Source organism: Lissotriton helveticus, chromosome 8, assembly GCF_964261635.1.
Source record: "Lissotriton helveticus chromosome 8, aLisHel1.1, whole genome shotgun sequence".
Lineage (NCBI taxonomy): Eukaryota > Metazoa > Chordata > Amphibia > Caudata > Salamandridae > Lissotriton > Lissotriton helveticus.
Window position 1 is genome coordinate 171,247,095 of NC_136069.1, and position 27,344 is coordinate 171,274,438.

The window sequence follows — 27,344 nt, forward strand, 5'->3', positions numbered from 1 at the left end:
GGCTTGGCTAGAAATGCATACTGAGGAATCCATTGTCTGCAGTAAGAAGTAAGGCCGATAAAAGCACGTACCTCCTTCTGGGTCTTGGGCTGAGGAAGACTCGCTATTAACTGGATACGGTCTGGTGTCAACTGCCTACCCCTCTTGGACAGTAAGTGTCCTAAGTAGACCACTTGCTGGACACAGAATTGAAGCTTAGAAGGGGACACCTTGTGCCCCATCTCGGCTAGGAAATACAAGACTGTAAGGGATGCTCGCTCGCAAGCACGTTCAGAACGGGCTGTGATCAGGAGATCATCGACATACTGGAGCAGGGCAGTGTCAGTTGGCATGTGAATGTTGTCTAGTTGTCTTTTAAGTGCTTGACTGTAAATGCTAGGACTTTCTGTGAAACCTTGAGGAGCGCGTGTGAACATATAGCTCCTTCTATTTAAACAAAATCCGAAAAGGAACTGGCTGTCTGGATGAATAGGGACACTGAAAAATGCGTTCTTGAGGTCTATGACAGTGAAGAACGTGGCTTCGGAATCAATGGCTGTCAATAGGGAAGAGATATCTGGGACAACTGGGTACTGAGGAATAATACACTTATTAAGCTCTCGTAGGTCAATCACTAATCGATATACTGGGGGTGCATTTGGATCAGTACGTTTCATGACTGGAATGATCGGAGAATTACATACGTTGGAGTCAGTTTCTACAACCACTCCTTGAGCCATGAGCTCGTCAATAATTTTGGATAAGGCTGCTACAGCCTCAGGTGGCAATCTGTACTGTCTGATTCGTGGTAACACTGCACCTGGCTTGAGAGTCACACGATAGGGTGTGATTTGCATGTAACCTACATCAGTTGGACCTTGTGCCCATAAGTGCTGTGGAACATTAGACAGTCTTGGATCAAAATCTCGTAATACATAGTGACCCTTAAAGTCACGTAGGAACAATCGTATTCCCTCTGGGGAACAGCATATAACTGCACCTAATTCTTTCAGTGTTTTAATGCCTAATAGGTTTTCTGGACATGACTTAGTAAGTAACAGATCAGTAGTACGGGACAATGGACCTACTTCTAGAGTAACTGGCTTTGAAATTTCATTTACGATAGGTTTTCCTGAAAATCCAAGGGAAACATTTCTTGAGCCTGAGAGCGGAGCCCCTGGAACTTCGGCGTGACTAATTGTGGTCCTACTTGCCCCTGTATCAATCAAAAACTTTCTGTCTTTCCCTAATACTTGACTGTGAACATAGGGACCTTCTTGATCTACAGGTATCTCGATGAGAGGCAAGCCTACCTCCCTCTCTAGGCTGTTTCATGAATACTGCTGGTACTCTGGATACTCAGACTGTGCATACTGGTACATCTGCTGTGTAACGTGCTGTGTTGCAGCGATGGGCTGCGGTGCGGTAACTGTCTGTGGTGCATTCTGTGACTGAGGAATCTGTGAAACTTGTTCTTGTCTAGGCGGACGTGGTCTTTCTTTTGTCTTACCAGTAGCTATGTTATGTTTCAGAACTGCACACTCATTTATAAAATGACCTGGCTGTTTACAATAATTGCAGTTCCCTTTAACGGGAGCTGCAGGATGACTGGCTTGATTTGGACCCCTCTTCTGACTGTCTTGAGGAACAGATTGTGCAACTAGTACTTTCATTTTCGTGTCTTTCATACGTTTTCTCTCGTGTTCTTGTTCTTCCCTGATCCTATTCTGGTGGTATTGGAGCATCTGCAACATCTGGGACGGGGTATTAGCTTGCCAGGTACTTTCGACTTTCAAAACTCGATTTTTAATTTGTGGGCTTGAATTCTCGACTAATTTAGTAACAAAAAGGTGAGGGTATGACTCACTACTTGTCTTGAGGCCACTGTTGATGCTAAAACATTTCTCAAATCTAGAATAAAAATCACTGATATCTTCGTCTTGTTTCTGTTTACAGGCTGAGATTGCATCCCAGTCTTCTTTTCTAGTTGTCAATAATCTAGGTAAAACTTGTATTAATAATTCTGGTAATTCTTTACATTTCGCTCCAAGACCGGTACCTGGTACTCGTGCCTTATCTTCAGCTTCTAGAACTGCCCAATCGATCTTTTTCTCTCCCACCTCCCATTCTTTTTCCTTGAGCTTTTCATACACCCCTGCGGGCAGCAGAACCTTTAACATTTTAATTATATCTGGATACGTGTATTCTCCCATACGGAGCATGTCTTTTAATTCTCTATGGAACCCTGCTGGATCTTTATCATGACAGGGAATTAATTTCTTCATCTCTAGGAGTTCCATCTTTGTAATCGGAGTGTAAACAAACACTCGTTCTAGTTCGCCACCCGTTCCTCTAACTGGGTGGACTTCTCGTAACGGATTCTGTCTCTCCATGTAAAATGGTTTACCTTCTGGGGGTGAGACATGAACAAAATGCGGATTCAAAAACGTTCTATATTTGTGACGCTGTTCTAGAATGACACTAATTAAGTCGGTACCTAAACCTTTCCATCTATACTGGAGTAACTCGTTCAGGACATCATGTAACGGGCCTGGATCAGAGTGCTGACCCTCATACAATGTAATGAGGTGCTGAATCATATACATACCCACCAGTCGCTGCTCGGCTGGGGGCATTTTTAGAAACATTTGTGCCACTATTTCGTCTGGAAAAGTGGTAGAATCAGTAATCCATCGGACTGCTGATCGGGCTAGTTCTTGTTCATGCATGGTACTTAACTCACTGTAACCGATTCGTGATTTCAGAATGTGATCGGTAGCTTGAAACACTTGTTCTAGAGAACCTTGTTCTGGTGCTGGATAATGAAAAATAGACTTGTGTTCTAGGCGTAAATGGCGATCTGGAAATCTAGATTTTCCTACATACGCTATTCTGTCAGGATTCTCGTCGTCTAACTCTTCAGGATCAGAGTTACTTTCTTTCTCGCTTACTTGTGCTGCTTTACGCTGTTCGTGTAATTTTATTATTTCTTTACGGATTTTCTTGTACATACTCTCCATAGCACCGACGGTCTTGTGCTTACCCTCGGCTATATTATCACTCCACCTTGTCAGGGTTTTCATTTCAGCCGGATCTTTAGACGGGTAATCTTGTTCTCTTATTAGACAATTGATCAGAAACTTTAATATCATGAGCTGGGTCTCAGCTTTCCTTTGAGACATGGCCTCGCTAATACTTTCTGGATCATCCCCTGTACGGATGAAACGATATATTCTGTCTAGATCTTCTTTCATATTCGGTAAGGTGACTAGATACTCGGCCACCTTTCTTACGCGGAATGAATATAAAACCATATTATCCTCGCCTGGGACTGGATCATAGCCGCATTCGGCAAGGGATTTTCTTATTTCTGCTACAGTCTGATGTCTGGGCGTACGCTGTGATGCTTGTATATGTAATTCGGCTGTCGTTAAACGCTTGTGTGGCGGCGGGGTTTGAGGAGTACCTCCCCCTGCGGCCCCTAAACTAGAGTCGTCTACTGAGGCTCTTCATCCTGGCAGAGTGGGAAATGGAAATGTAGGCTGGACTTGTATGGCGGGCTGGACCGGGGGTACCGTAACAGGTACTCCGGTGTCTGGAGGAGCGGGAAGTGCCTGATTTACAGGGACTGGCGGAGCGCGAACAGGATTTGCATATTCTGGGACTGTGTCGTCCAAATAGGACGAAATAAAAATATCAGCTGCGGTCTGTTTGTGACGTAGCTTGGTCGGAACTAATGGTGGCGGGAAATTACTGGATGCCTCTGGGGTCGCTTTTGGCAAGCCCTCGGCAAGGAGAGGATACATACCCCTAATAAGGGCATGCCTCTGTCTGTCTGACTGTTCGGCTTTGACTTGTTCACCTATCTCGATTAGTTCTTTTTCTTGTGCTCGTTCTAAGGATTCTCTACTTAATTCTGACTTTCTGATTTCCTTTTCAGTTCTTTTATGAGCTTCTTTGCGCCATAACTCGATGGCATCTTTCTGTGACTGTCTGGCTTTCTTTTTCCATAATGCCTCTTCTACTCGCATGATGCACTCGGCATCCCATGTACCCGATACGGGCCATCTATACTTTTCTTCTAACTGTTTGGTATAATCTACCCATAAATCTAGATATAATATGGCACTTATGCCATGCTTCTGATACATAAAATGACCTGGACTGTCCCTAGGCGGAACCGGAACTGCTGCTTCCAGCAGACCCTTTCTGGTTTTTAACTGACGTAATTTCGAAAACAAGGGCATGACTGGACTGTAATCTAGACACAATACAATACACAATGAACACGATACTTATTCCCCATTCATACCACGACATTAAAATACATGAAGAACATTTAAAAATAACAGTTCGAACAGAATACTACCTGGAATACGGAACACAGAATACATGAATTTTCTCGAGAACAGAACTGACTAGAACAGGAACTAGATGCACTGCTGAAACAGTACGAAACTTACCGGTCTCATAAAGAGACACGTCAGGACCCGCATCCACCGAAGTGAACACTTCGTTTGTGGGTCTGTGTACCACCAACCCACGGACCAGAGTCAATTAAATTGACCCTGTCTAGATACTACCCCAGTAACGGTACTCACCGGGCAGCAAGAACGGAAGGCCTCAGACTGGACTGGACTGCCTCGACGTCGGACGGACGAACTTCGGACTTCTGTTACGGGTGGGCCTCCGGATACCTCGGACCTTGGACTCTCGGCTTGGGCTCTGGTCGGGACTCGCCGCGTTCCTCCACCGTCTCGTCTGGATGCTGGACCGCCTCCTCCGTCTCCTCCGTGGGCCTGAGGGATACTTGAAGCAGAAATATCTGCCGGTGCGCAGAAGAGTTCCGTCACGACTGCAGAGGGTCAGGGGGTCGGCGTGGCTTCACCGACGCGTGGGGAAAGGGCATGTCCCTATTCGGGCGCCATTATGTGGTAAATAAATAAATAATACCCTATTTTTGAATGAATAAATGAATAACAGATAGCTCAATAAATAAGAGTCAAGATTCGAGGTAGTAGGAGTTTGCAGGTTTATTACAGCATAAAGGAATAGGATGGCAAGGCCCAGCAGCGCTGCCGGGGTCAGGATCGGGACAAGGGAATAACTTTTTAATAACAGTGCATGAGCATATATACATAACGCAAACACATAGCATTACATTGCAATAGGCGTAGCAGTGGGTGGAGCAAAAAGGCGTGACGCGTAGCAGTCGCGAAAGATAAGGGTGAAAAGAGGTGTAACAGGGCGTATATATAGACATGTGATGCAAACGTAACAGAATATGTCATGAATGGGGCGGAAACCATGGAGGGGGCTACCTGAGGAGCCGGGACCTCTAACCTGATGGTGCGCGCAAACTAGCAATGACGTGTTACTAGGAGAAGCTGGGGGCTATGAACTCTGTGCTAGGAGCAGAGACTGAAGTCTGGAGAGTCAGGGCGACATGTACCTAAACAGCATCTAGTATCTGATGTTTAGAGAACATGTTGATATAAACTAGAAGTCAGGAGGGGAAAGGCTAACTTGATTCTAAGACTGGACCATGCATTATTCTACATGTAGTGCGTGATGAAGAATATTAAATGACCATTAAATGCAGTATTTCTCTAACGTGGAGACGTGAAGGCTAGACAATGACGGAAACTATCGATGCGATTCAGTAGCTTTAGGAATGCAGAGAAGGAGGACTGAACTGATAACTGGAATCATAACATATTCTTGGCAGACTCAGAGGCAGAGCCAGGGTGAGCCGGGCACTGCGAGGCAGGAAGTAAGTGAAGGGTCGAGGATACAGGTGGGGGCTGTATCGCTCCTCAGCGAGGTTTCAGGAGACAGGAGCTGAATCTGGTGTCCAGGCCCTTTTGAGGCCTAGAAACGAGGACTTTATAAGGGAATAACGTGCACACTGAGAAACGTGGCAACGTAGCTTTACATAGGCCTGATATTCGTAGTATTCACGAGAACTGGAAACTGACATACTAGAGGTGGACACAACTATAATTGCGTCTTGAATCGAACATAGGGAATACATATGCATATTTAATCATGCACACATAACATATGATGGATGACACGTAGGGACACAGAACATGGCAAAATTTACTTTTCCACACCTATACCACTTTTGCCCAGAGTGCTGAAAAAGATTCGGCGCTACCGGTCCCAAGTCATCCTTGTGGCTCTGGTTTGGGCATGCAGATACTGGTATCCCGAGCTACTCAACATGGCGATCGATCCCCCGATCCGACTGCCTCTTCGGGAGGATCTTCTGTTGCAGCAGCAGGGGACGGCCCTCCACCCGAATCTGCCCAGCCTCCACCTCCATGCGAGGAGATTGAGCCGCGACAGTTGACAGCTTTCGATCTTCCTCCTGAAGTCTGTGATGTCATTCTGGCAGCCAGGCGTCCCTCCACTAAAATGGTATACGCCTGCAGATGGAACAAGTTTGTGACGTGGTGCACAGCTGGCCGTCAGTGCGCATGGGTGGCACCTGAGTAGTCCGTGACGTCATCTCGGCGCTTATGATGACAGCGCCGGACGCGGAGTCGCACAACGCCACCTACCGACGTGCAGGGCTTCTGCTGGCAAAAAACTTTCCGGATCCAGGCTGACGCCTTGGGATATTCTCAGGTAAGGAATCTATCATGAACTAATGTCTCATACAGATATATTGTTACACAAGTAGTAACTTGTGCATTTATGCTCCACCACATCCCTCTAAGGAAGCAGAGCGACTTCAACAACTGTACCCAAAAAGTCTGTTGCCATTGTACCTTGACCGCACCAGAGTTCCGGGTGGATGATAAACTCTTTGTGTGGTATGTTGGAGTGAAGAAGGTAAAGGCCATGCAGAAGCAGACCATCTCCTGATGGATCTTGCGCTGCATTAAGATCTGTTACGCATCGGCCTAGACTCAGGCCCCTGTTTGTTTGCCTGCTTATTCCACCAGAGCTAAAGCTGCAACCACTGCATTAAGTGATACCAAAGGGGATGATGGACGGAGCGTTTGAGCAAATCAAACACTCACCCCCAGTCAACTGATCTAGGTTTAATCCATCATTATTCTTTAGCTCACTCCACCACCCCAATTTAGACATGGCCATATGCAAATCAGTCTGACCCTGTGCCTCATGGGAACAGTCCAGCTCGAACTGCCAAGCCTGGACCGGAAACAAGCATCCTGGGACCGGTTTCGGGTTCATAACCCTCATCAGCCAGGCTATCTTGAATCCAGTGGCAAAGTGAGCAAACGACCCACGGTTGGGCATACCCTGCCAACTTAGGGCGAACACTCCGGTGGTCAGTTTTCTTTGTGGCTCCGCACTCCTGGCCTGGAATTTCACAAAGAGAAACTGACCACAGCACACTGGGGTTGCACCTATATGGGCACCGCACACATCCCTTCTGGTGCAGACGACACCACGTGGAGCAGCACGACTCCCCCAACTTCCTGCAAGGGTACTGCTCTACAAAAAGTTTCTGGATATAGTCTGACGCCTGGGTATAATTCCAAGGTAGGGAATCTGTGGCTAGATAGTCTCTACCAGATAAGGTGTTACCTAAGGAAAGCAACTTGTTCAGTAACAGCTTTTCCTCAACTGCTCAGTCTACTGAGGCTACATGCTTGAAATGATTGGCTTGGTCTTCTGTATGAGTGCCTGTGAAGTTATGGGTCAGCTCTTCTCCACATTGGGCACTGCGTCGCCCCTTTGCTCATTAAGAACAGCAAAGCTCCCAGAGTGTATTTTAAATACTTCATCGAGGCAGCATTTAGGAGGGTCTTTCCTCTAGTGAATCTCGTTAAGCATTGTTGTGCAGAATGCCGTGGGGGAGCATCCCACTCTAGAGGCAAAGGAGGGAAGCTTGAGTCAACCAGATCAAGCTCATTTATATTTTCACACTTTAAACATTTCCTCAGTCCCTGTGGAAGGGCTTAATTGGCCTTTGCTATTATTCACAAGCCCTTTTGCAATAGATGTCTTTTACCCAGCTAACTAAATGTCAGGATGTATCTTGGTTTCAGATGGTGTTCCCAAATGTCCCAGATTGCTATACAGCAACTCGAGAGTTTTTATTTATGCTAGGTGTAAGCTTATGCTTATAACAGACGAGATGGGGAATCCTTCCTACACCAACCAGCCAAATCCATTTTAGGGGATCGAAGCCCTTCTCATTCCTCCACCATACTGTTCTAGTTTCCTTATCTTGCAGCCCACTGCCCCAACCCCAATACCTCACAAACTTCTTTGTTCAATGTGCTCTTCCTTTGTAGAATACATTTTACAAAAATCTATTAAGAAACAAAGATTGATACAGGAAGTATAGTTGCAATTTTGTGCACCTACGTTCAAAAAATACACATTGTTTGTGGTCACTACTCAACCAGCAACTTCAATGGACTATATTGTCTGAACTTCTATCTCCACCTGAAATCTTTTCCTCCTCATCTGTCTTTCCTGTATACACAATCTTCCGCTAGTCTCTCTCGACATCCCTCCTTTAACCCTCCCCCTCTTCTTTATGCACCTTCCCTTCTATATCCTCTTGACCTCTCTTCTCATTGCTGCTCCTTGTCCTGATGTGGTATCCTCACTGGCAAATGATCATATTGCTAGAGAGAAGTCGATCATGTCACATGTGTGATTTCTTAATTGATCTGTTGCAGGATGGCATGGATGTTGCTATCTATCCATGCAGTTGGGACTTGACACAATGCTTGTGGTTTCCCCTTCCTTGCAATTTTCATTTGTCTTGGAGCACAATTCTTCCATTTTTAGCAGAAGAAGCTGATCACTCCATTTTTGGATGGGTGCATTGAGCTTCTCTGCAATGTCCAGGCGCAACTTATGCAAATGCCCTTTGATAGGTATTTTCTATTTCATGTAAAAAAACAAAAAAGCATCTTTTGAGCGGTTCAAGTAGAGCTTTCCCCTCTAAACAATTCAGTGCCATTAATGAAAATTCTATTATTATTGCATCCAGTTGAGTATGTAGCAGATACAATGACTTGCAACAACAACCTTTCGCCCTACAATACTCACACAACACAGAAGTTATTAGCAGATATGGTCTTTTATTGTTAACTGGCCCTAAAAATCATTAGTGACTCTCACAACTTACTGCAAGCAGTGGCATGATAGATATTGAAAGTGGTGGAATCTGTGTGACCCGTAGTATCACCAAAACCTCCTATCCACCTCGTATGCTTTGGGTAATCTTATTTGCCAGATCTTTTATTTGAAGTTGGAACTTGAAACGTAGTTTCTATGGACATTACAAATTGCCTTAGTGGCTTACCTGCTTATTTTTGTCTTCATGATATTTTATTTTACTGAGGCCTGTCAATAGACTAAATGATAGAACTGTGGCAGTCTGTATAAACAATAGTTTAAGGCTGTAATTCTTCTGTTATCTCTTAACATTTGCACACATTTATGTTATAGGAGGAAAATATAACAAGCATTTGCAATGCAATAGGTCTCGCATTAGGAACGTTTGAACTATTGGTATTGTAAATGGCAAATTGTTTATTCATGTGTTAGTTTTGAAAATAGCGAAATTAATAGCTTTGTCATTTACAATGCCAATAGCTCTACCTTTCGCAAATATGACACCTATAGCATTTGTAATGCAATATGTGTTGTATTTACGTGACTTAGATGTATTGATATTATAAATAACAGTGGCTTTTAATTTTTTTAAATAATTAATACTTAAATAAAAGGTATTGTAATTTATAATGGCAATAGCTTAAACTTTTGTAAAGAACTTTTGTGAAGATTATGTTCAGTGTATTTTATTGTGACGAAAATCCAAGAACAGAAGTGAAATATTAACATCTTTTTTGTGACATTTGTAATAAAGCTTGAAACATTGAGAGAACATATTTGAACCAGTTGTTGTTGAATGGTTGCACAGATTGATGCTATGATAGCGCGGAGTGATGTTGTGGTGGCGACGAGTGATGCTGTGGCGTTCAGTGATGCAGTGGTAGCGCATAGTGATGTTGTGGTACCCCTGAGTAATGCTGTGGTGGCCCTGAGTGATGCTGTGGTGGCCCTGGGTGATGCTATGGTGGCCCTGGGTGATGCTGTGGAGGCCCTGAGTGATGCTGTGGTGGCGCATAATAATGCTGTGGTAGCGCATAGTGATGCTGTGGTGTTGCTGTGGTGTTGCTGAGTGATGCTGTGGTGGCGCTGAGTGATGCTGGGGTGGCGCTGAGTGATGCTGGGGTGGCGCTGAGTGATGCTGGGGTGGCGCTGAGTGATGCTGGGGTGGCGCTGAGTGCTGCTGGGGTGGCGCTGAGTGATGCTGGGGTGGCGCTGAGTGATGCTGGGGTGGCGCTGAGTGATGCTGGGGTGGCGCTGAGTGATGCTGTGGTGGTGCGGAGTGGTGGTGGGTGGTGCTGAGGGGTGGTGGTGGTGCTGAGTGATGCTGTGGTGGTGCTGAGTGGTGCTGGTGTAGTGATGATGTGGTGATGCTGAGTGGTGCTGTGGTGGTGCGGAGTGATGCTGGGGTGGTGCAATATCCAGTGCCACTTTTTATATCACTTTGTGCTACACTGTACTTGGCTGGGTGCTGTGGTGGTGCTGAGTGATGCTGTCGTGGTGCCGAGTGGTGCTGTGGTGGTGCTGAGTGATGCTGTGGTGGTGCTGAGTGATAATGTGGTGGTGCTGAATGATGCTATGGTGGTGCTGAGTGGTGCTGTGGTGGTGCTGAGTGATGCTGTTGTGGTGCTGAGTGATGCTGTGGTGGTGCTGAGTGGTGCTGTGGTGGTGCTGCTGTGGTGGTGCTGAGTGGTGCTGTGGTGGTGCTGAGTGGTGCTGTGGTGGTGCTGAGTGATGCTGTGGTGGTGCTAAGTGATGCTGTGGTGGTGCTGAGTGGTGCTGGGGTAGCGCTGAGTGATTATGTGGTGGTGCTGGGTGATGCTGGGGTGGTGCAATATCCAGTGCCACTTTTTATATCAGATTTCAGATTTTAATGTCTTTATTTCGATAATAAAATCATAAAAGACAAATCAAACACGATAACAAATACAATTCATAAAAATCTCCACAGTTTTACAAAATCATTAAGAACGGAGTGTATCTATATATTAAATAGGGTATAAAAAAATATAGCGAAATATCCCTCAGTTAAGACATTATTAAACTATGTTTTCGAAAAACCAGACATTATAAAAATTTCATCAGCAAGATAAAAACAACCAATGCATTGGAAACACAATTTACACATAATACATTATAGACGGGAGACAGTTGCCATCCTTCTAGCTCTTATTGCCCAAGCCCACCCTAAAAACTTGGCAAGACATATCACAATCAAGTTAGAAGTGTTTGTTTTTAGGGCCCATATAGCTTCCGAGGCTTTCCTGCAGGACAAAAGTTTAAAAATGGGTTTTAACCATTTTGAACGGGGTGCACGATATTGGGGACAAGCAAACAAAAAATGACCCTCAGTTTCCCTACAACCTGAACAAAATATACATATGTTAGAGAATGACTTATCCCAGGATGTGGTAAAGGAATTCAGGGGTAGGGACCCCACCCGAAATTGATGGTAAAGCTTTTTGTCCATTGGTCTGGTGATAAGGTCCCAGTATGTTTCACGGGCAGAGTCCTGTTTAAAGCTTAGAAAACGACCCGTCAAGTTCACCAAACTGGAGGCTTGGACCAGGGACATACGGGTTGAGGCCCAAAATAAACACTTAAATTCCTTTTTTGATGGGAAGTTGTTAATACCCGGGGAAACCCATAAATGACTAAGCCCCATTTCACACAGGCTAATTTTCACTGAGCGAAGCCACGGGATGCGTTCCGAGCCCCCCATAGCTTTAACCTCGGCTAGCTCCTTTGCGAAGAGCTCCAAGTCCTCAGATGTCCATATTCGCCTCCACAATGACACCACTCTAAATCTGGCCGTGTCGGTTATTGGTGGACAGCCCATGTCGTGACAGAGTGGGATCAGTGGGGATGATTGGGGCAGCCCCACCAGATTACGTAGGAACCTACATTGAATTCTATATAGTCTAGTGAGGTCCTTATGGCCCCAGAGCTCTGCCCCATAAAGTGTAGCTGTGTTGATTTTGACATCATAAATTTGGAGGGCAGGGGCTACCCTTTTTGTGATAGTTTTCTTTTGCTCGCGCAAAAGGCAGCCAGTCATTTGGGCGAATTTTAATTGTTGGGTCTCTATTTGTGGGTCCCAAGACAGGCGAGAATCCAAGGTGACCCCCAGGTATGTCATTTTGTCGACTTGTTCCAGGTTAACCCCGTTCAGTTGAACGTTACTACGTATGGGTTTTTTCCTAGAAAAAACCATAAACTTGGTTTTCCCCACATTGATTTGGAGACCATTTTTATTACAAAATTCCTCAAAATGATTTAAAGCCTGCTGTAACCCTCCCCTGGTCTTAGACAAGAGGAGGGTGTCATCGGCGAAAATCAGCATTGGGAATTTCGTTCCCGCCAGGGATGGTGCATCGGTATTGATCAATTTAAAAAATTTGACAACCTGGTCTATATAGAGTAGGAAGAGGGTAGGGGCAAGAACGCACCCCTGGCGCACTCCTCGTGATACCGGAAATGCGTCTGTGGTTTGCCCCTTGGCCCCCCATCTCACCCTCGCAAAATTGTCTTGGTGTAATCTGATGATCATTTCGACCAAGTCCCCCGGCATACCAAGGTCCCTCAATACCTGCCAGAGTTTCCCCCTCGGCACCAGGTCAAAAGCCGATTTCAAATCTATGAAAGCGGCATAGATGGTACCCCCGCCAAGTAAAACGACTTTCCAGAAAATCATGCAAAGCCGTAAAACCTGGTCAATAGTGCTTATGCCATATCTAAAACCCGCCTGTAGAGGAGACAGTATTCCCTCCGATTCCATCCATCCATGTACCCTTGCCAAAAGAATGCGAGCAAATACCTTCTGGAAACAGTCAATTAAGCTGATCGGGCGGTAGTTCCCTGGGATAGATTTATCGCCCTTTTTGTGTATTGGGAGAATCTCCGCCCCCTTCCAGGTCTGTGGGATGCGTGCACCTTTGGCTATAGCATTTGCAATGCGAGTTAAGTTTTTATATCACTTTGTGCTACACTGTACTTGGCTGTAAATTAAATGGGAAAGAGTTTGTTCGTTTCCTTACCTACTCAAAAGGCAGTTTATACCGAAAAAGGAAAATTTTGGAATAAAAAGCATAGATCCGAAGACCAGACAACTCAAAATGAGAGCCTTGTAAGAGAAGTAGTACAGAGGCTGTAGGAGAGTGGGGTCTGCAATCCCATGGCCACCCCAGATTTTTGCTTTTTGCTTCACTGATTTACGACTTTCCCTGGCTGTGGGCCTGCTAATCAGACCCACAGCCTAGCTGTTCTCTCTCTAAATTACAACCATGTACCTTGGGTGCATTTTACCAATTGGTACTGGGCCACGTTATCAGTCCCTGTACAGCATACCTTAGGTATCCAGGGCATAGGTGTACCCAGGGCCTACCAGGGGCTGAAGCATGTATTATGCCACCCCTGGCTGGCCACCTAAACAGACACAACTGGCTGCACGACAGCTGGGGCAAGGTGGTGTAATCACCCTTTGCTTTAGATATAGTATACCTATATCTAAACCTAAAATGGACACATATATCCCTGTCAGTCACTCCTATGACAGGCCTTATCGATCCTGAAGGCAGAGTGCTTGGAATTATGTGAGATGGTGATCTGGCATGAGCTGAGCCCGTTTGCAGCTTGCGGAACCAAGTCCAAATAGCTGTTCCATGATAACGCTATACCATATACTCTTAAGTGCATTATAATCCTCACGGTTAAATGCTAACTTTGGTATAGCATTATCAAAACATGTCGAGTAAGGTGTCATACGAATTGGAATACTAACCCCTCGCCAATTCTGGCGACGGGGTTAGCATTCCACCCATCTAGAGGGACACGACATGTATGTAACTGTGAACCCCGGTTAAAGTCAGACACAGCCTCAGCTCTACAAAATGGATGCTGCCACCGAGACACAAGTCTGCCCTCCTGCTGCTAGGAGTCCTTCCAGCAACGGAGGCCTGGACAAAGGGTTTCCTGTCAGGGGCGGTGCTAGCACCATCCCAGACAGGATTTTGTGTATCCCAGGTAGGCAGGGCTGAAAGGAAGGTGACTGCAAGTGGCACCCCGGTGCTCACTGTGCATATGCCAGCTCAAACCAGTTCCTGGGGCACACCAGCCCCTGAGCTGGGGAGAGACCGGACAAAGGAGAGGGTTGTAACCACCCCCCTCCTGGTCCCACCCATAGGGCAGGACTTAGTCGCGTGCCAGCCCCTTTTCTTAGGATAATGGTAGGAGCAGGCCCCCTTCCCAAATTAGATCATTCTGAATCTTGAACTACTTTCCACGAAGGGAACTCTTGACTTTTCTGAAGACTCTCCCTTGTGGCTAAGGAGTAGCCACCCTGCACCAGCAGGCACCATCGAAGCTCTTGCGGTTTGCTGCACGTCCATCCTCCGGATCAAGACTGCCCAGCTCGACGAGACCCGGATTCCCTGCCATCTCTGACCTCTACCTACATCATCCAGCCCAGCTGAGATTCGTGGGTGTGACGAGACCCGTGGGACTGGCCATCTTCAAGACCTGCACGACGCTTCACCAGCACGACCCCCGAGAGACCCTTGAGTAAGTGCATTGGGGTTTGAGAAGCCCTAACCCTAAGCAGCTCCAGCACCGAAGTCCAGCCTCCCAGCATCCACGAGATCTGCGTGGGGCCCTTCTGCTTCCTTGCTGCTTGCCACGTTGTCCGGTCACTTGCCCGTTGGCTAGTGACCCTCTTGACGACGTACCACGACGTTTTCACCGCTGGTCTAGGTCCCCTAGACTGGCCCTTGCTTCCTGTCCAACAAGAAGTGCCCTGGACCCTCCTGGTCCACTCCAGACGCCATCTTGACTCCACCGCGTGGGCTTGCCTTTGCCAAGGTTTGTTGCTCAAATCCTGAGTCCAGCATCGCCGACAGCCGACAGCCTCGTGGGACAGCTCGCACCTCCAGCCTGGACGCCGACAACGCCTCCTAGCCCGTGTGACTGCAGAGTCCAGCGTCGCCCACTCACCTGGTCGAGGTGACTTCGTCCGGTGCCATCCTGGTGCCCACATAATCACTGGCTAGTGATTAAGAACTAAGTCCCCTCTCCTTCACTGATCCAGCCTTGGATCACACCGAACATCTTCTTTCAGGCTCCATAGACTTCAACGAGGATTCCCGACGTCTTTTGAACCCTATGCAGCCGCGGCCCCTGGGCTAGGTAACTTGAGTATTTCGGTGCTCCAGCACAGGTTCACTATCCAGGTGTCCAGATCCTTTTTCGTTTTCAGTCTACCTAGTCGGATTCGTCCGGAAACAGTAACTTTAGAAAGGCTAGCATCCATAGACTTCTTCCCGCATCCCGCGTGAGAGTGCACACTCTGCACCCGATCTCCCTAGGCCTCCTGCTCCTAACCTTAGGGTTCAGTAGTGTAGTCCTAGCGATCCTGAAGCCTCTGGATCTTGTTACTTACCTGCTAGTATTTCGCATTCCACTTTTTGTGTATATGGTTTTTCGTGCCCCTCGGGCATTTGTGTAAATTGTGCAACTTGAAGTATTTTCGTAAGAGTTTTGTATTGTGCTTAGCTCCCTGACTCATAAAGAGTTCAGGGTAGTCTTGTTATAAATAAATATCCTTTATTTTCGTAACAACTTGTGTGGTGTCCTTTCACTTGGTGTTCAAGGGGTATATGTGATGGTAAAACAGCTGGCTTAACACGCCCTCTAGAGTTTAGCCTGAAGACTGCTCGTGTCCATGCTACTAGGATAGCTGGTCTAATAAGGTTGACTTACAACCAATCATCAATAAGGGTTGTTTGGTATGATACAAAGTGATCACTAGAATAGTGAGCACTATATATCAGGCCAACTTCTCACAGAGGCAAAGGGATGTTTTTATTGTAACTAAAGTTGCAAACCTGAAGAGCACACTTAATAAATGCAATAAAAGCACATTCATTCCTAAAATGAACTACTCTGCAGCATATTTAGAACAATGTGAAACGAGTGATAAGAAAAAACACAACCAGGTAGGGATGAAAGCAGTAGCCTTCCCAGAAGTATATCGCAGAAAGACAGCACAAAAACTCTTTTTGTACATACGCTGATTTTACTTTCTTAATTAGTTATAATGACGAGCATTCGCCTAAAGCACAATTTGTTGGCCCTGGGACGCCCCTCTTGACGTTCAGAAAAAATCTGAAAACATGGCTTTTAACTCTCTAGTTGGGAGGCTTGAAGTTTAGGGAGTTATCAGTTTAGCGCCAGGACACCGGTTGGTAACAGTGCGCCTAAGAAATGATATAAATAAATAAATAAATAAACAAGCTCTATTGTGTTTTTGCAGAGAAATAAAGATTTAAAGGGCTTGAACATTGGCCTAGATTGTCGCAACTATTGCTGAATATCACACTCACTGGTCAACTTAACGTGCCCCTGCCTAAGGGGAAAAAAAACACTTTCACACCGGCCCATTGTATCTCAGGTGTAAATATAGCATACACCCAAATTGGGGCAAATTATACAATGACAGAGTTACTTAATGAATAAAAGTCGCACACCTTTTATTGCACAGTAAATAAAATATGGACTTGTAAATCACAAATCAGTTCAGCAGGATCAGAAAGCAGGTGACACGGATCACACAAGGCGCGTGCAAATCGGAGCCAAGAAAGGGAAGTCTTTTTTAGTTCTTATATTTTTGGCGACGCTACCCCTTTAAATAGACGTGTAAATACCTCTACCATCTCTTGATTCACGACCTGCCATACCAAAGGCTCCGGAATGCTGTCTTTTCAGAATTAAACAGCAATCTTGATGGCGCCAAGCTAGTTTGTGGTTTGTAAACTACAGACGAGCTTCCCCCAGACACAACCCACTGGTATGCACAAGCTGCATTCATGTGCAAATGGCTTCACAGGAACATTTTGTACTAGCACTGAGCGTGTGTGTGAGGGGCAGGGCTGTGGGGGGTGGATGCATGTTTGCATTATCCTAGAATGAGAAATGTGGGTTCTGGAGTGGAGTCTGGCGTGGTGTGAAACGCTGCTATAGTGACTAAATGTGTGTGAATGGGAGCCTGCAGTGGGACAATAAAGCCAATCTCGCCTCCTTATAAAGATCGTTATCACAGGTAGCAGATGCTAATGTGGCTTCCATGCAAATTCACATATGGTTGCTTTGAAACTCACAAATCTGAAAGTTTTTCCCGTAGGTAGAAAGGCTCGATAAACTTTTTTGGTTTTTGCTAAGCACTGGTGCCCTATGCGGTCTAAAATGTACTGAGGACATTGTGAAAGCCATGTCAAAACTAGAAAGCACCCTTAAAATAAGCTTCAGTGTGGAGCCTGCAGACCGTAGACCTGGTGACTCGAAAAAGCAAGCAATGTTTTAAAAAAATAAGATTGTGAGCAGTAGGGAGGCGGGAGGTCATTTGTGAGCGGGGCTGGGTCAGTTAGGTAGGTGTACGTCCCGGAGTAAAGTAAGTATTATCCCGGGGCCTGGCCCATGAGATTGTGAGCAGGAGGGAGGCGGAAGGGGAGCAAAGGGATACGAGAGGGGAGACGGAGACAGGGGAGGTGTGTGCATCTGTAAATGGCCTCCGGGCTGGGACAGGGTCAGTTAGGTAGGTGGTTTTAAATGCCTGGAGAGAGCACGGCACATATAACACCTGTACCGGTAAACAGCACACGTAGCTGGGGCAGCGCCAGTTGCTTTTTATTTGGGGTGGCTTCTGCTGTGCAGAGTTTTGCAGCCAGAGGTTTGTTTGTTTTGTGTGCAAAAATCTTAAAAGTGCTCAACAAAATAAACGCTCATCTGTGAAAGGCCTTCAGGCTGGGGCTGTGTCAGTTACTTAGGTGCACGTTCCGGAGTAAAGTAAATATTATCGCATGTGCCTGGGCCATGAGATTTTGAACAGGTGGGAGGCAGAAGGAGAGCGAGGGAGGCGGGAGGGGTGCTGGGGCAGCGTCCGTCACTTCTAATTTGGGGTGGCTTCTGCTGTGCAGAATTTTGCTGCCTGATGTTTGTTTGTTTTGTGTGCAAAAAACATAAAAGTGTTCAAAATAATGGACGCTCATCTGTAAAGGTCCTTCAGGCTCGGGCTGTGTCAGTTAGTTAGGTGAACGTCGCGGAGTGAAGTAAATATTATCGCAGGGTCTGGGCCCTGAGATTCTTAGCAGGAGGGAGGCGGGAGTAGAGCGAAGGGTGCAGTGGGAAGGGGGGGGTAGGAGAAATGCGAGACACGGCCTGGCGGCCGTGAAAAGTGTGAAGCAGTGGGCGGAGGAGCGGATCCCTTTGAAGTGAAGCTCTCAGAGGCAGGCGGCTTGGGGAGCAAATGGTAAAAAGCGCGTGCATGTGCACATGCACTCGACGTAATCTGCGATGGTTTCAGAGCTTGGATGAGCCTCTATACTCTCGTCCTATTATCGCTTGCGCGATTAATAGGACGAGACCTAAAAACTGCAGTGCCTTTGAAGATCCACTGTCTGGTGGAATTGGCATCACAAATACACAAAATGTACACACCGTCATGGAATACTAAAGCTTACATGGGTTTCTTTGTTTCACCTTCAAATTAAGTAAGTGAAAATGAGTGTAAAAAAACAGTGCACACCAGCCTTAAAAATGTACAGAATATTTGTGGTAATGTACTTATTTCAGTGCAACAATACTACAGTTTGCTTTAGCACTTAGGCAATGAAGGGATTTATACAAATGCTACTTGTATTTATTTTGTTAATGTCTTTCCTATGTATTTTCTTTTCTAGGATCAAGAAATAGTAAAAATAGTAGGCATGAAATATGAAGTTGGCCCACCTACGCTTTGCTGCCTGAAGGTTTCCTTGCTAGACCATGTCACTGGAAAACTTTTGGATACATCTTTTTCCTTGAAGTAAGTATACCTTGAATATTATTATCACAGGAGACATGCCTGACTCTGCTTAGTGTGTTGATTAGATTTTTCCCTTCTTTGCACTTGAACGGTTTGATAATTATTAAGCTGTTTTCCAGATATCATGATATGCCTGATGTTATCGATTTCCTTGTGCTACGCCAGAATTATGATGAGGCACGACAAAGAAACTGGCAAGCCGGTGAGTAATTTCCAAATCATAGAATTTTTTTTCCTCGTCTAAACACTTATTTCCAGGTTAGAACAAATTTCATTTCTCTGGGTAACTATCTTTCAGATTCAAAACATATAGACCGACATCTGTTAATATCAAATAGGATTTATTTTTTTTAAGTTTGTCCTCATATGTTTAATCAGTATACTGATGGAGAATATAAGAGTTTACCGCCCAAAGACTTTCACTTCCCTTACATAGAGGTTCCTGCTCACTCCCACATGAGGCAATGTTACCATCACAGGTTCTCTTCGTTACATGGGCGGTTTTCTCTTTTCTCCCATATCACAAGCACCTACTTAAATTCTCTTCCCTGGGTCGGCAATCTCTCTTGGTCACCCCTGTAGCCAGAGACTAACCTGTGTTTACTGATAGTTAATCATTGGATTAACCTTTAACATTTTTCTTTATTATAGAAACTTAATATTAAATGTTAAAAGGGGGGCAAAAGTTAAAAGTATAAAAAACAAAGATACAAAAGGGGGAAGGAGAGAGTGCAGGTGGATAGGGAAGGAGGGCAGAATGGGAAGAGGAGTGTGAGAAGTTGGCCTGATATATGATGCTCACTAGTTCTAGTGATCACCTTGTATCAGTCCAAACAACCCTTATGGTGATTGGTTGTAAGTCAACCTTATAGACCAGCTATCCTAATGGTAGCATGGACAAAGCAGTCTTAGGCTAAACTCTTTTGGCATGTGAAGCCAGCTGTTTTACCACAATATAACCCCTTGAATACCAGATGAAAGGACACCACACAGGTTGTTATGAAAATAAACAATATATTTATTAATAACAAACACCTCTGAACTCTTTATGAGGTCAGAGGGCTAAGCACATGGCAATCTCTTAGGAAAAATACGATAAGTTGCACAAATTACAATGGTGTCCTAGGGGCACGGCAAACCATATACTAAGTAAATGGAATGTGAAAGTCGATGGAAGGAATGGAGCTGTCCAGAGGCTGTAGGATCGCCGGGACTACGCTATCCTAACTTTAGGTAAGTAATAGGAGGCCCACGGGACGCGTGTGAACTCGCACGCGAGATGCGTAACAACGTCTATGGACAGTACAGTTCAAGAAAAAGGTAAGTACGGACAATCCTGACTAGTTAGGACTAAAACGACTGTGGAACTGGAGACTAGGAGAGTCAATCTACCCTTGAGCACCAAAATGCTCTTGTTACCTCACCCACGGGCTGCGGGTGCATAGGTGCAAAGTCGTGTCGGGTTCCGGCGTTGAAGTCTATGGAGCCTAGAAGAAAAGATGCTGCAGGCGACCAGGAGGAAGATGTCCGGCGTGATCCAAGGGTGGATCAGAGATGCTGAAGACCTGAAAGCAGAGGGGACAATGTTCACAGTCACTAGCCAGTGACTGGAGTGGAACCAGGAAGGAACCAGATGTCGTCGTCGCGTTCAAGTGGAGAGTGGATGCTTGACTCTGCAGCCACGTGGACCAGGAGGTGTCTTGGACGACCAGGATGGAGGCACGAGCTGTCCCACGCAGGCTCTCGCTGTCGGCGGTGTCTGTTCCGGATTCGGCGTCAACAGGCCTTGGCAAAGGCAACCCACGCGGTGAGTGGAAAAGGCGTCTGGTGCGGACTAGGAGAGTCCGGGGTGCTCCTCTTTTGGAAGGGAGCAAGGGCCAGTCTGGAGCAACCAGACCAGCAGTGAAGATTTCAAGGTTCGTCGTCTAGGAGGCCACTAGCCAGCCGGCAAGTCACCAGACAACGTGTCGAGCAGTAAACAAGCAGAAGGGCCCCACGCAGATCTCGTGGAAGCTGGAGGGCTGATCTTCGGTGCAGGGGCTGCTCGGGGCTGAGGCTTCTCAATCCCCAAAGCACTTGGTCGAGTGTACCTCGGGAGTCCTGCTGGAAGCGAAGTGCAGTTTCTTTCAAGATGGCCGGTCCCACGTGTCTCGTCGCACCCACGGGTCTCAGCTTTGCTGCAGATGTGAGTTGAGGTCGGAGAGGTCTGGGAATCTGGGTCTCGTCGGGCTCTGAAGTCTGGATCCTCGAGGGAAGACGACAAAGTGAAGCCGCTGGACGCTTGATGGTGCCTGCAGTTGCAGGGTGGACACTCCTTGCCCACAAGGGAGATTCTTCAGTCTTCTGTGGAGCAGAACGTCGAAGTCCAGAGTTTCTTCTTGTAAAGGTGTTCAGGATAATCTAATTTGGAATGGGACCAGCTCCTACCTTTATCTTGCTAAAGGGGGCAGTACTGGTGACTAGGTCCCTCCCCTGGGTGGGATCAGGAAGGGGGGTGGTTACACCCCCTATCCTTTGTCCGGTTTCGTGCCAAAGCTGGGGCAGGGATGCCCCAGCAACTGGTTTGAACCGGTGTATGCACAGGACACCTTGTGTGCTCCAGGCATGTCTAATTCCTTTCAGGCCTGTCCTACCCAATAAACAAAATCCTGTCTGGGGTGGTGCTAGCACCTCCCAAGGCAGGAAACCCTTTGTCCAAGCCTCCCTCGCTGGAAGGACTCCCAGCAGCAGGAGGTCAGACTTGTGTCTGTGGTGGCAGCATCCATTTTGTGATGCTAAGGCTCGAGTTAACTTTAACCGGGGTTCTCAGTTACATACATGTCATGCCCCTCTAGAAGGGTGGAATGCTACCCCCGTCGCCAGAATTGGCAAGGGGGTAGTATTCCAATTCGTATGACACCTTACTCGACATGTTTTGATAATGTTATACCAGAGTTAGCATTTAACCGCCAGGTTGATAATGCACTTAAGAGTATATGGTATAGCGTTATCATGGAACAGCTATTAGAACTTGGTTCCGCAAGCTGCAGACGGGCTCAGCTCATGCCAGAGCACCAACTCGCATAATTCCAAGCACTCTGCCTTCAGGATTGATAAGGCCTGCCATAGGAGTGACTGATAGGAATATATGTGTCCATTTTAGGATTAGATATAGGTATACTATATCTATAGCAAAGGGTGATTATACCACCTTGCCCCAGCTGTCTTACAGCCAGTTGTGTCAGTTTTAGATGGCCAGCCAGGGGTGGCATAATACATGCTTCAGCCCCTGGTAGGCCCTGGGTACACCTATGCCCTGGGTACCTAAGGTACCCTGTACAGAGACTGATAAGGTGGCCCAGTACCAATTGGTAAATGCACCTAAAGTACATGGATGTCAATTTAGAGAGAGAAAAGCTAGGCTGTGGGTCTGATTAGCAGGCCAACAGCCAGGGAAAGTCGTAAACCAGTGAAGCAAAAAGCAAAAATCTGGGGTGACCATAGGATTGCAGACCCCACTCTCCTACAAGGAGGAGCAGGGACTAAACTTTCCAACTATACTAAACCAAACATGGGGCCGTCTCTACCCAATTATCCCACACTCTCCAAAATGTCATCCTCTTGTTTGTTCGCATTGCCCTGTCCATTCTTGCAATCCTATGAATTGAATGTATCCATTCAGACTCAGGCGGGCCATTTAGAATCCACTTAATGCATAATTCTCTATGTGCTAACAAAATCAAAACAAATATAAGAGCCTTTGACCACTTAGAAATATTACCAATATGCTCTTCTTCAAGGATTACTCCAAAAATAACCAATGCCAAGCTCACCTTAACTTCTTGACCCACCAGTTCTGACAGGACGTCCCCTACTTTCTGCCAAAAGTCTTGAATGGACGGACACCACCCAAACATGTGCGCTTCATCTGCATTCGGTTCTCCACATTTCTGGCATTTCCTCACCATATGAGAGCCCAGTTTCGCCAACTTTCGAGGTGTCCAATACGCTTTATGTATAGTGAAAAGATGATTTTTCTTTAGTGGGGCGGATTTCACATAATACCATAAATGTGATTTAGATACTTGCCATAACACTTCTAGATCCAGCTCCGGCAGCTCCCTCCTCCACATTTCCACTTGCCAGCCTTTGGGGTCATCTATTGACTGTACCAGTGTCCAGTACCACATAGAGATCTCTTTCTTAAAACTTGGCTGCAACGCAATTTTAGACTCCTGTGTTTCCTTATAGTATTGCCCTTGTTTCAAAGTTCGAGCCCAACTTAACAATTGACAGTATTTAAAGCGTGAAACCGCGTTTTCTGTAGACTCTTGAAACTTTTGCCTAGAAATTAATTGTGGCCCCTCCAATAGTTGGCCCCATTTGTATATTCCTTTCATTCTTATTGGTATTGCCAAAATATCTTGCAAGCATGTGGGGGTCCCTGGAGAGCGCCATATTGGTGCATGATAACTATAATAAGGGATATGTAATATCTTCCTGATCTGGCTCCATAGTTTACATGCCCCGTAGAGGATCTTTAATCTAATTTTTTTTTTTTACTTAGGATCCCCGAACTTATATAAAAAATAATCCGCAAGGTCAGGTCATGTCAAAGCACGAAGCATGGGAGTATATTGACTTGAATTCTTTAGTAACGGTCTAAAAACTTTTAAATGGAAGGCTCTTTGATATTGTAGTAAGTCAGGGCTTGCTATACCTCCATTTTCCTTCCTTTCCCTACATTTCTTCTATGCAATTCTAGGTCTTTTCCTGCCCCGTATAAAACTGGACAATTCTCCCTGTGCTTTTTTAATCCATTCAATCCTGAATTCTAATGGAATTGCGTTAAAAATGAAGGTATACTTTGGTAAAATTGTAATTTTAAGGAGGTTTGATCTACCAAGAAAGGATAAAGGTAAGTTTTCCCATTGCTGCAGTTGTTTTTTAACCTTAGAGGTAACCAAATCAAAGTTTACCTTTGCTAATGAGCCCAGGTCTTGCACTAACTCGATTCCCAGATATCTGATCTTCTTTTTAACAAGCTCGCTTTGTGAGTTTGTATTCCACTGCATTATTTCCGTTTTATTAGAGTTTATAGCATAGCCTGAAACCATACCAAAATGGTCTAATAATTCCCATATTACAGGTAATGATGATTCTATATGAGTGGTGAAAATCTTAAGATCATCAGCATAAAGCCCAATCTTTTTTCCCAATTATTACAGGTAAAAGACTGGATATCCTTACTTGCCCTTAACTTAATAGCCAATGGCTCGCTATACATATTGAAGATGGTAGGGGAAAGTGGACAACCTTGTCTTGTCCCTCTTCCAATTTGTACCATTTTAGATAAAGCGCCGTTTACTAATACCCGAGTGTTAGGGTTCCTATATAAGGCTTTAATTGCTGACCCGAAGACTTCCCCCAAATTAAAACGCCTGATCACCTCATATAGAAATAGCCAGTTGACCCGGTCAAATGCTTTTGCAGTATCACATGTTATTATAGACAGAGGTTTTTTTGGGTCAACGGCGAGATCTACTGTGGCAATTACTTCGTGTGTCAAATCCTCCCAATGTCTCCCTTTCATACATCCCTTTTGATCACTGTGAATTATTGTTCCGATCATGCGTTCCAATCTCTTATTGAGGATTTGTGTGAATATTTTAAAGTCAGTGCTCAAAAGTGAGATCGGGTGATAAGATTCGCAGATTCTTGGTTTTTTATTAGGTTTCAAAAGGATGATTATGGTTGCGCTATCCCATGATGGCGGGGAGTCTAGTTTGGAGATATATATAGAATTAAAAAGAGCCAAGATTTCCCTTAGTAAACAATATATCTCATTTGGTATAGCATCGGGGCCAGCCGCTTTGCTTTTTTTCAAGTTCTTAATTGAAATGTAAACTTCCTCTAATGTTATTGGGGCCGATAGCTCCTCTCTATTCTCCCCGCTCAATTGTGGGAGATTTATATCATCAAAAAAGGATTCCACCTGATCTTCATTATGTATTAAATCTTCCCTTTATAGGTACTGGAAAAAATGAACAAATTCCTGCTCTATTGCCTCATCTTCTGTTATTATTTCATCTGTGACTTGATTTTTCAAACCTTTAATATTATTCTTAGCTCTATCTGTTTTGGATTTCCACGCCAACAACTTAGCGCTTCCCTCCCCATATTCATAATTCGCTAACTTACTTGCATCCCATCTCTTTTTCATCCTAGCCTCTAAATGCTCAGTTTGTTTTGTCTTGGCCTTAATTAAGTCTGCTTCAAGCAGTGGTTTTATATTTTGATCCATGCCCTGAGCTAGTGCTTCCTGAGATTTCTTGATTTGATCTTCTAAGGTAGAAAGTTATTTTTAATGTTCCTTATTTTCCCTGGCGTTAACACTAATTAAAACTCCACGCAGATAGGCCTTGTATGTATCCCATACTTGATTAATAGGAGCATTACCAGAATTAAAGGGAAACATTTATTTTGTCTGCATTATAATGCTTTCCACTCTTGCGTGCTCCAAAAGAAGTAAGCTATTTAGCGTCCAACGTAACTCTGGCGGTTTACCTAAAAGATTAATCTGTAATAGTATAGCTGAGTGGTTTGATAAGTGCTCAGGAACATGCGTTACATTCATTCCCTGCTTACTAACTTTTCTAGAAGTTAAAAAAAATCAATCCTTGATCGATGTCCATACTTTTTATTATGATATGTAAAGTCCCTGATAGGATTACTCCTTTCTCCCTCCCTTTTTTTTATTTCTTAATCTCCAAATATCTACTAAATCATATTCCTGTATGAATAGCCTTAATGCTTTTCTCATTTTTAGTGTTGCGGAGCTATATTTCTTTGAGGTAGTATCTTCAACCGGGACAAGAACAACATTGTAATCATCCCCCATAATAATTATGCCCTCTAATTCTACTAATTGGGACATTAATGACTGGATGGGTAAGGGATCGTCCAAATTGGGGCCATAATAAGAAACCAATATTATCCACCCACCTTGTACTCTCACCCTAAGAATGACCCATCTGCATTGAGAATCTACTTTAACATCCGCTATGGTGCAGTGCGCTGATTTTTTAATGATTATCGCTACCCCTTTAACTGTCACTGATTGGTTAGTACAGATACAGTGTTCTATCCATGTCTGGGTTTTCAGAATATCCAGCCATTCCTCTCTCATTAAGTGTGTTTCTTGTATTAAGATAATATTTGCCTTCCTCAACTTCAGATATTCCAAAATTGTATTCCTCCTTGCTGTTACTCGCAGACCATTTACATTCCATGATACTACGTTAATTAGTTTGGATCTGTTAGAGTCTGTCATTTGGTTATTAAATAAGTTCCCCTCTCTCTCACCTCCACCCCCTAACACAATTCAAGAGACTGGCGAATGACCAAACTCGTAAAGTAAAAAAAAAAAAAAGTAGACTTCTCCATTCATTAATCAGGACAACATTTTGGTGTTTTTTTCCCGTATGCTCCCCCACCCTATGTGACTCAGATTATTTTTATATGCATATCTACATGTGACTCTTCCCACCTCCCCTGGGGAACCCTCCCATTTAACACGAAGTATTACTTTATACCTCATATGAGCTCTCTGACTCCTATATTATTCCACATTCTTTTATGTTTTAGCCCTAATCTACTCAATTAACTTTTTTACCTCCTCTAGGTCTCTAAAGTTGTGCATTTTGTTGTCCCTCATTACTGCCAGAGTGGCAGGAAAACGGATGTTTGCAGTGGCGCCTAAATCTCTCAACTCTTGAATACACTTCCCCCATTCCCACTGCCTGTCTAAAGTTTCTCGTGACAAATCTGAACGAATACGAAAGGACCAATCTTCTTTTTTGTATGAACCCACTTTTAAGGCGGCAGCAAGGATACTTTCTTTCAATGAGTAGGTCTTAAAGTTAACCAGTATCCTCCTTGCTGTCTTCCTCCCAGGTCGTGCCACAAAGGGGTCTCGGTGCACTCTCGGAAGATCTTCCTTTATCATTTCCAACTCTACGGTTGAATTAAATTCTTTTATCAGAGAGGCCGCACAGAGTTTAATATCACCTCCTTTCCTTCTGGAATATTTAGTAGCCTAATGTTATTTTGTCTAGCGTTGTTTTCCATTATCTCCAACTTCTCTCTTAACACACTTTGACTCTTTTTCAAAATAATTATTTCTTCTTGGTTAGTGTCCACTTTAGTTGAGATTTCTTTTTGTTTTATCTCCATCTCCCGACCCCATCTACAAGGCTGGTAATTTGCTCAGTTGGGCTTAATTGACTTGGTTGGTTTTCCTTCAGAGTAGATTTAGTGCTAGGTGTTAGCTGACTGGTCATAGATGCTGACCCAGAACCACCACTCACGAGTACCTCAATTGAAAATTATCTTCCTCAATACTGAGTAGTGGGTCATATTT

The 27,344-nt window shown here is 44.9% G+C and overlaps 1 protein-coding gene across 4 annotated transcripts in view; it reads left to right on the forward strand.

Moving 5' to 3' along the window:
* The window catches only part of BRWD1 (bromodomain and WD repeat domain containing 1), a 2,464,655-nt gene that overhangs the window by 1,427,794 nt on the left and 1,009,517 nt on the right, over positions 1 to 27,344 (forward strand). For all 4 annotated transcript variants that reach the window (XM_078656838.1, XM_078656840.1, XM_078656841.1 and 1 more), the window contains 2 exons: positions 18,819 to 18,943; positions 19,063 to 19,145. In XM_078656838.1, the coding sequence (XP_078512964.1) occupies positions 18,819 to 18,943; positions 19,063 to 19,145 (208 nt within the window). The remainder of the gene's footprint in view (positions 1 to 18,818; positions 18,944 to 19,062; positions 19,146 to 27,344) is intronic.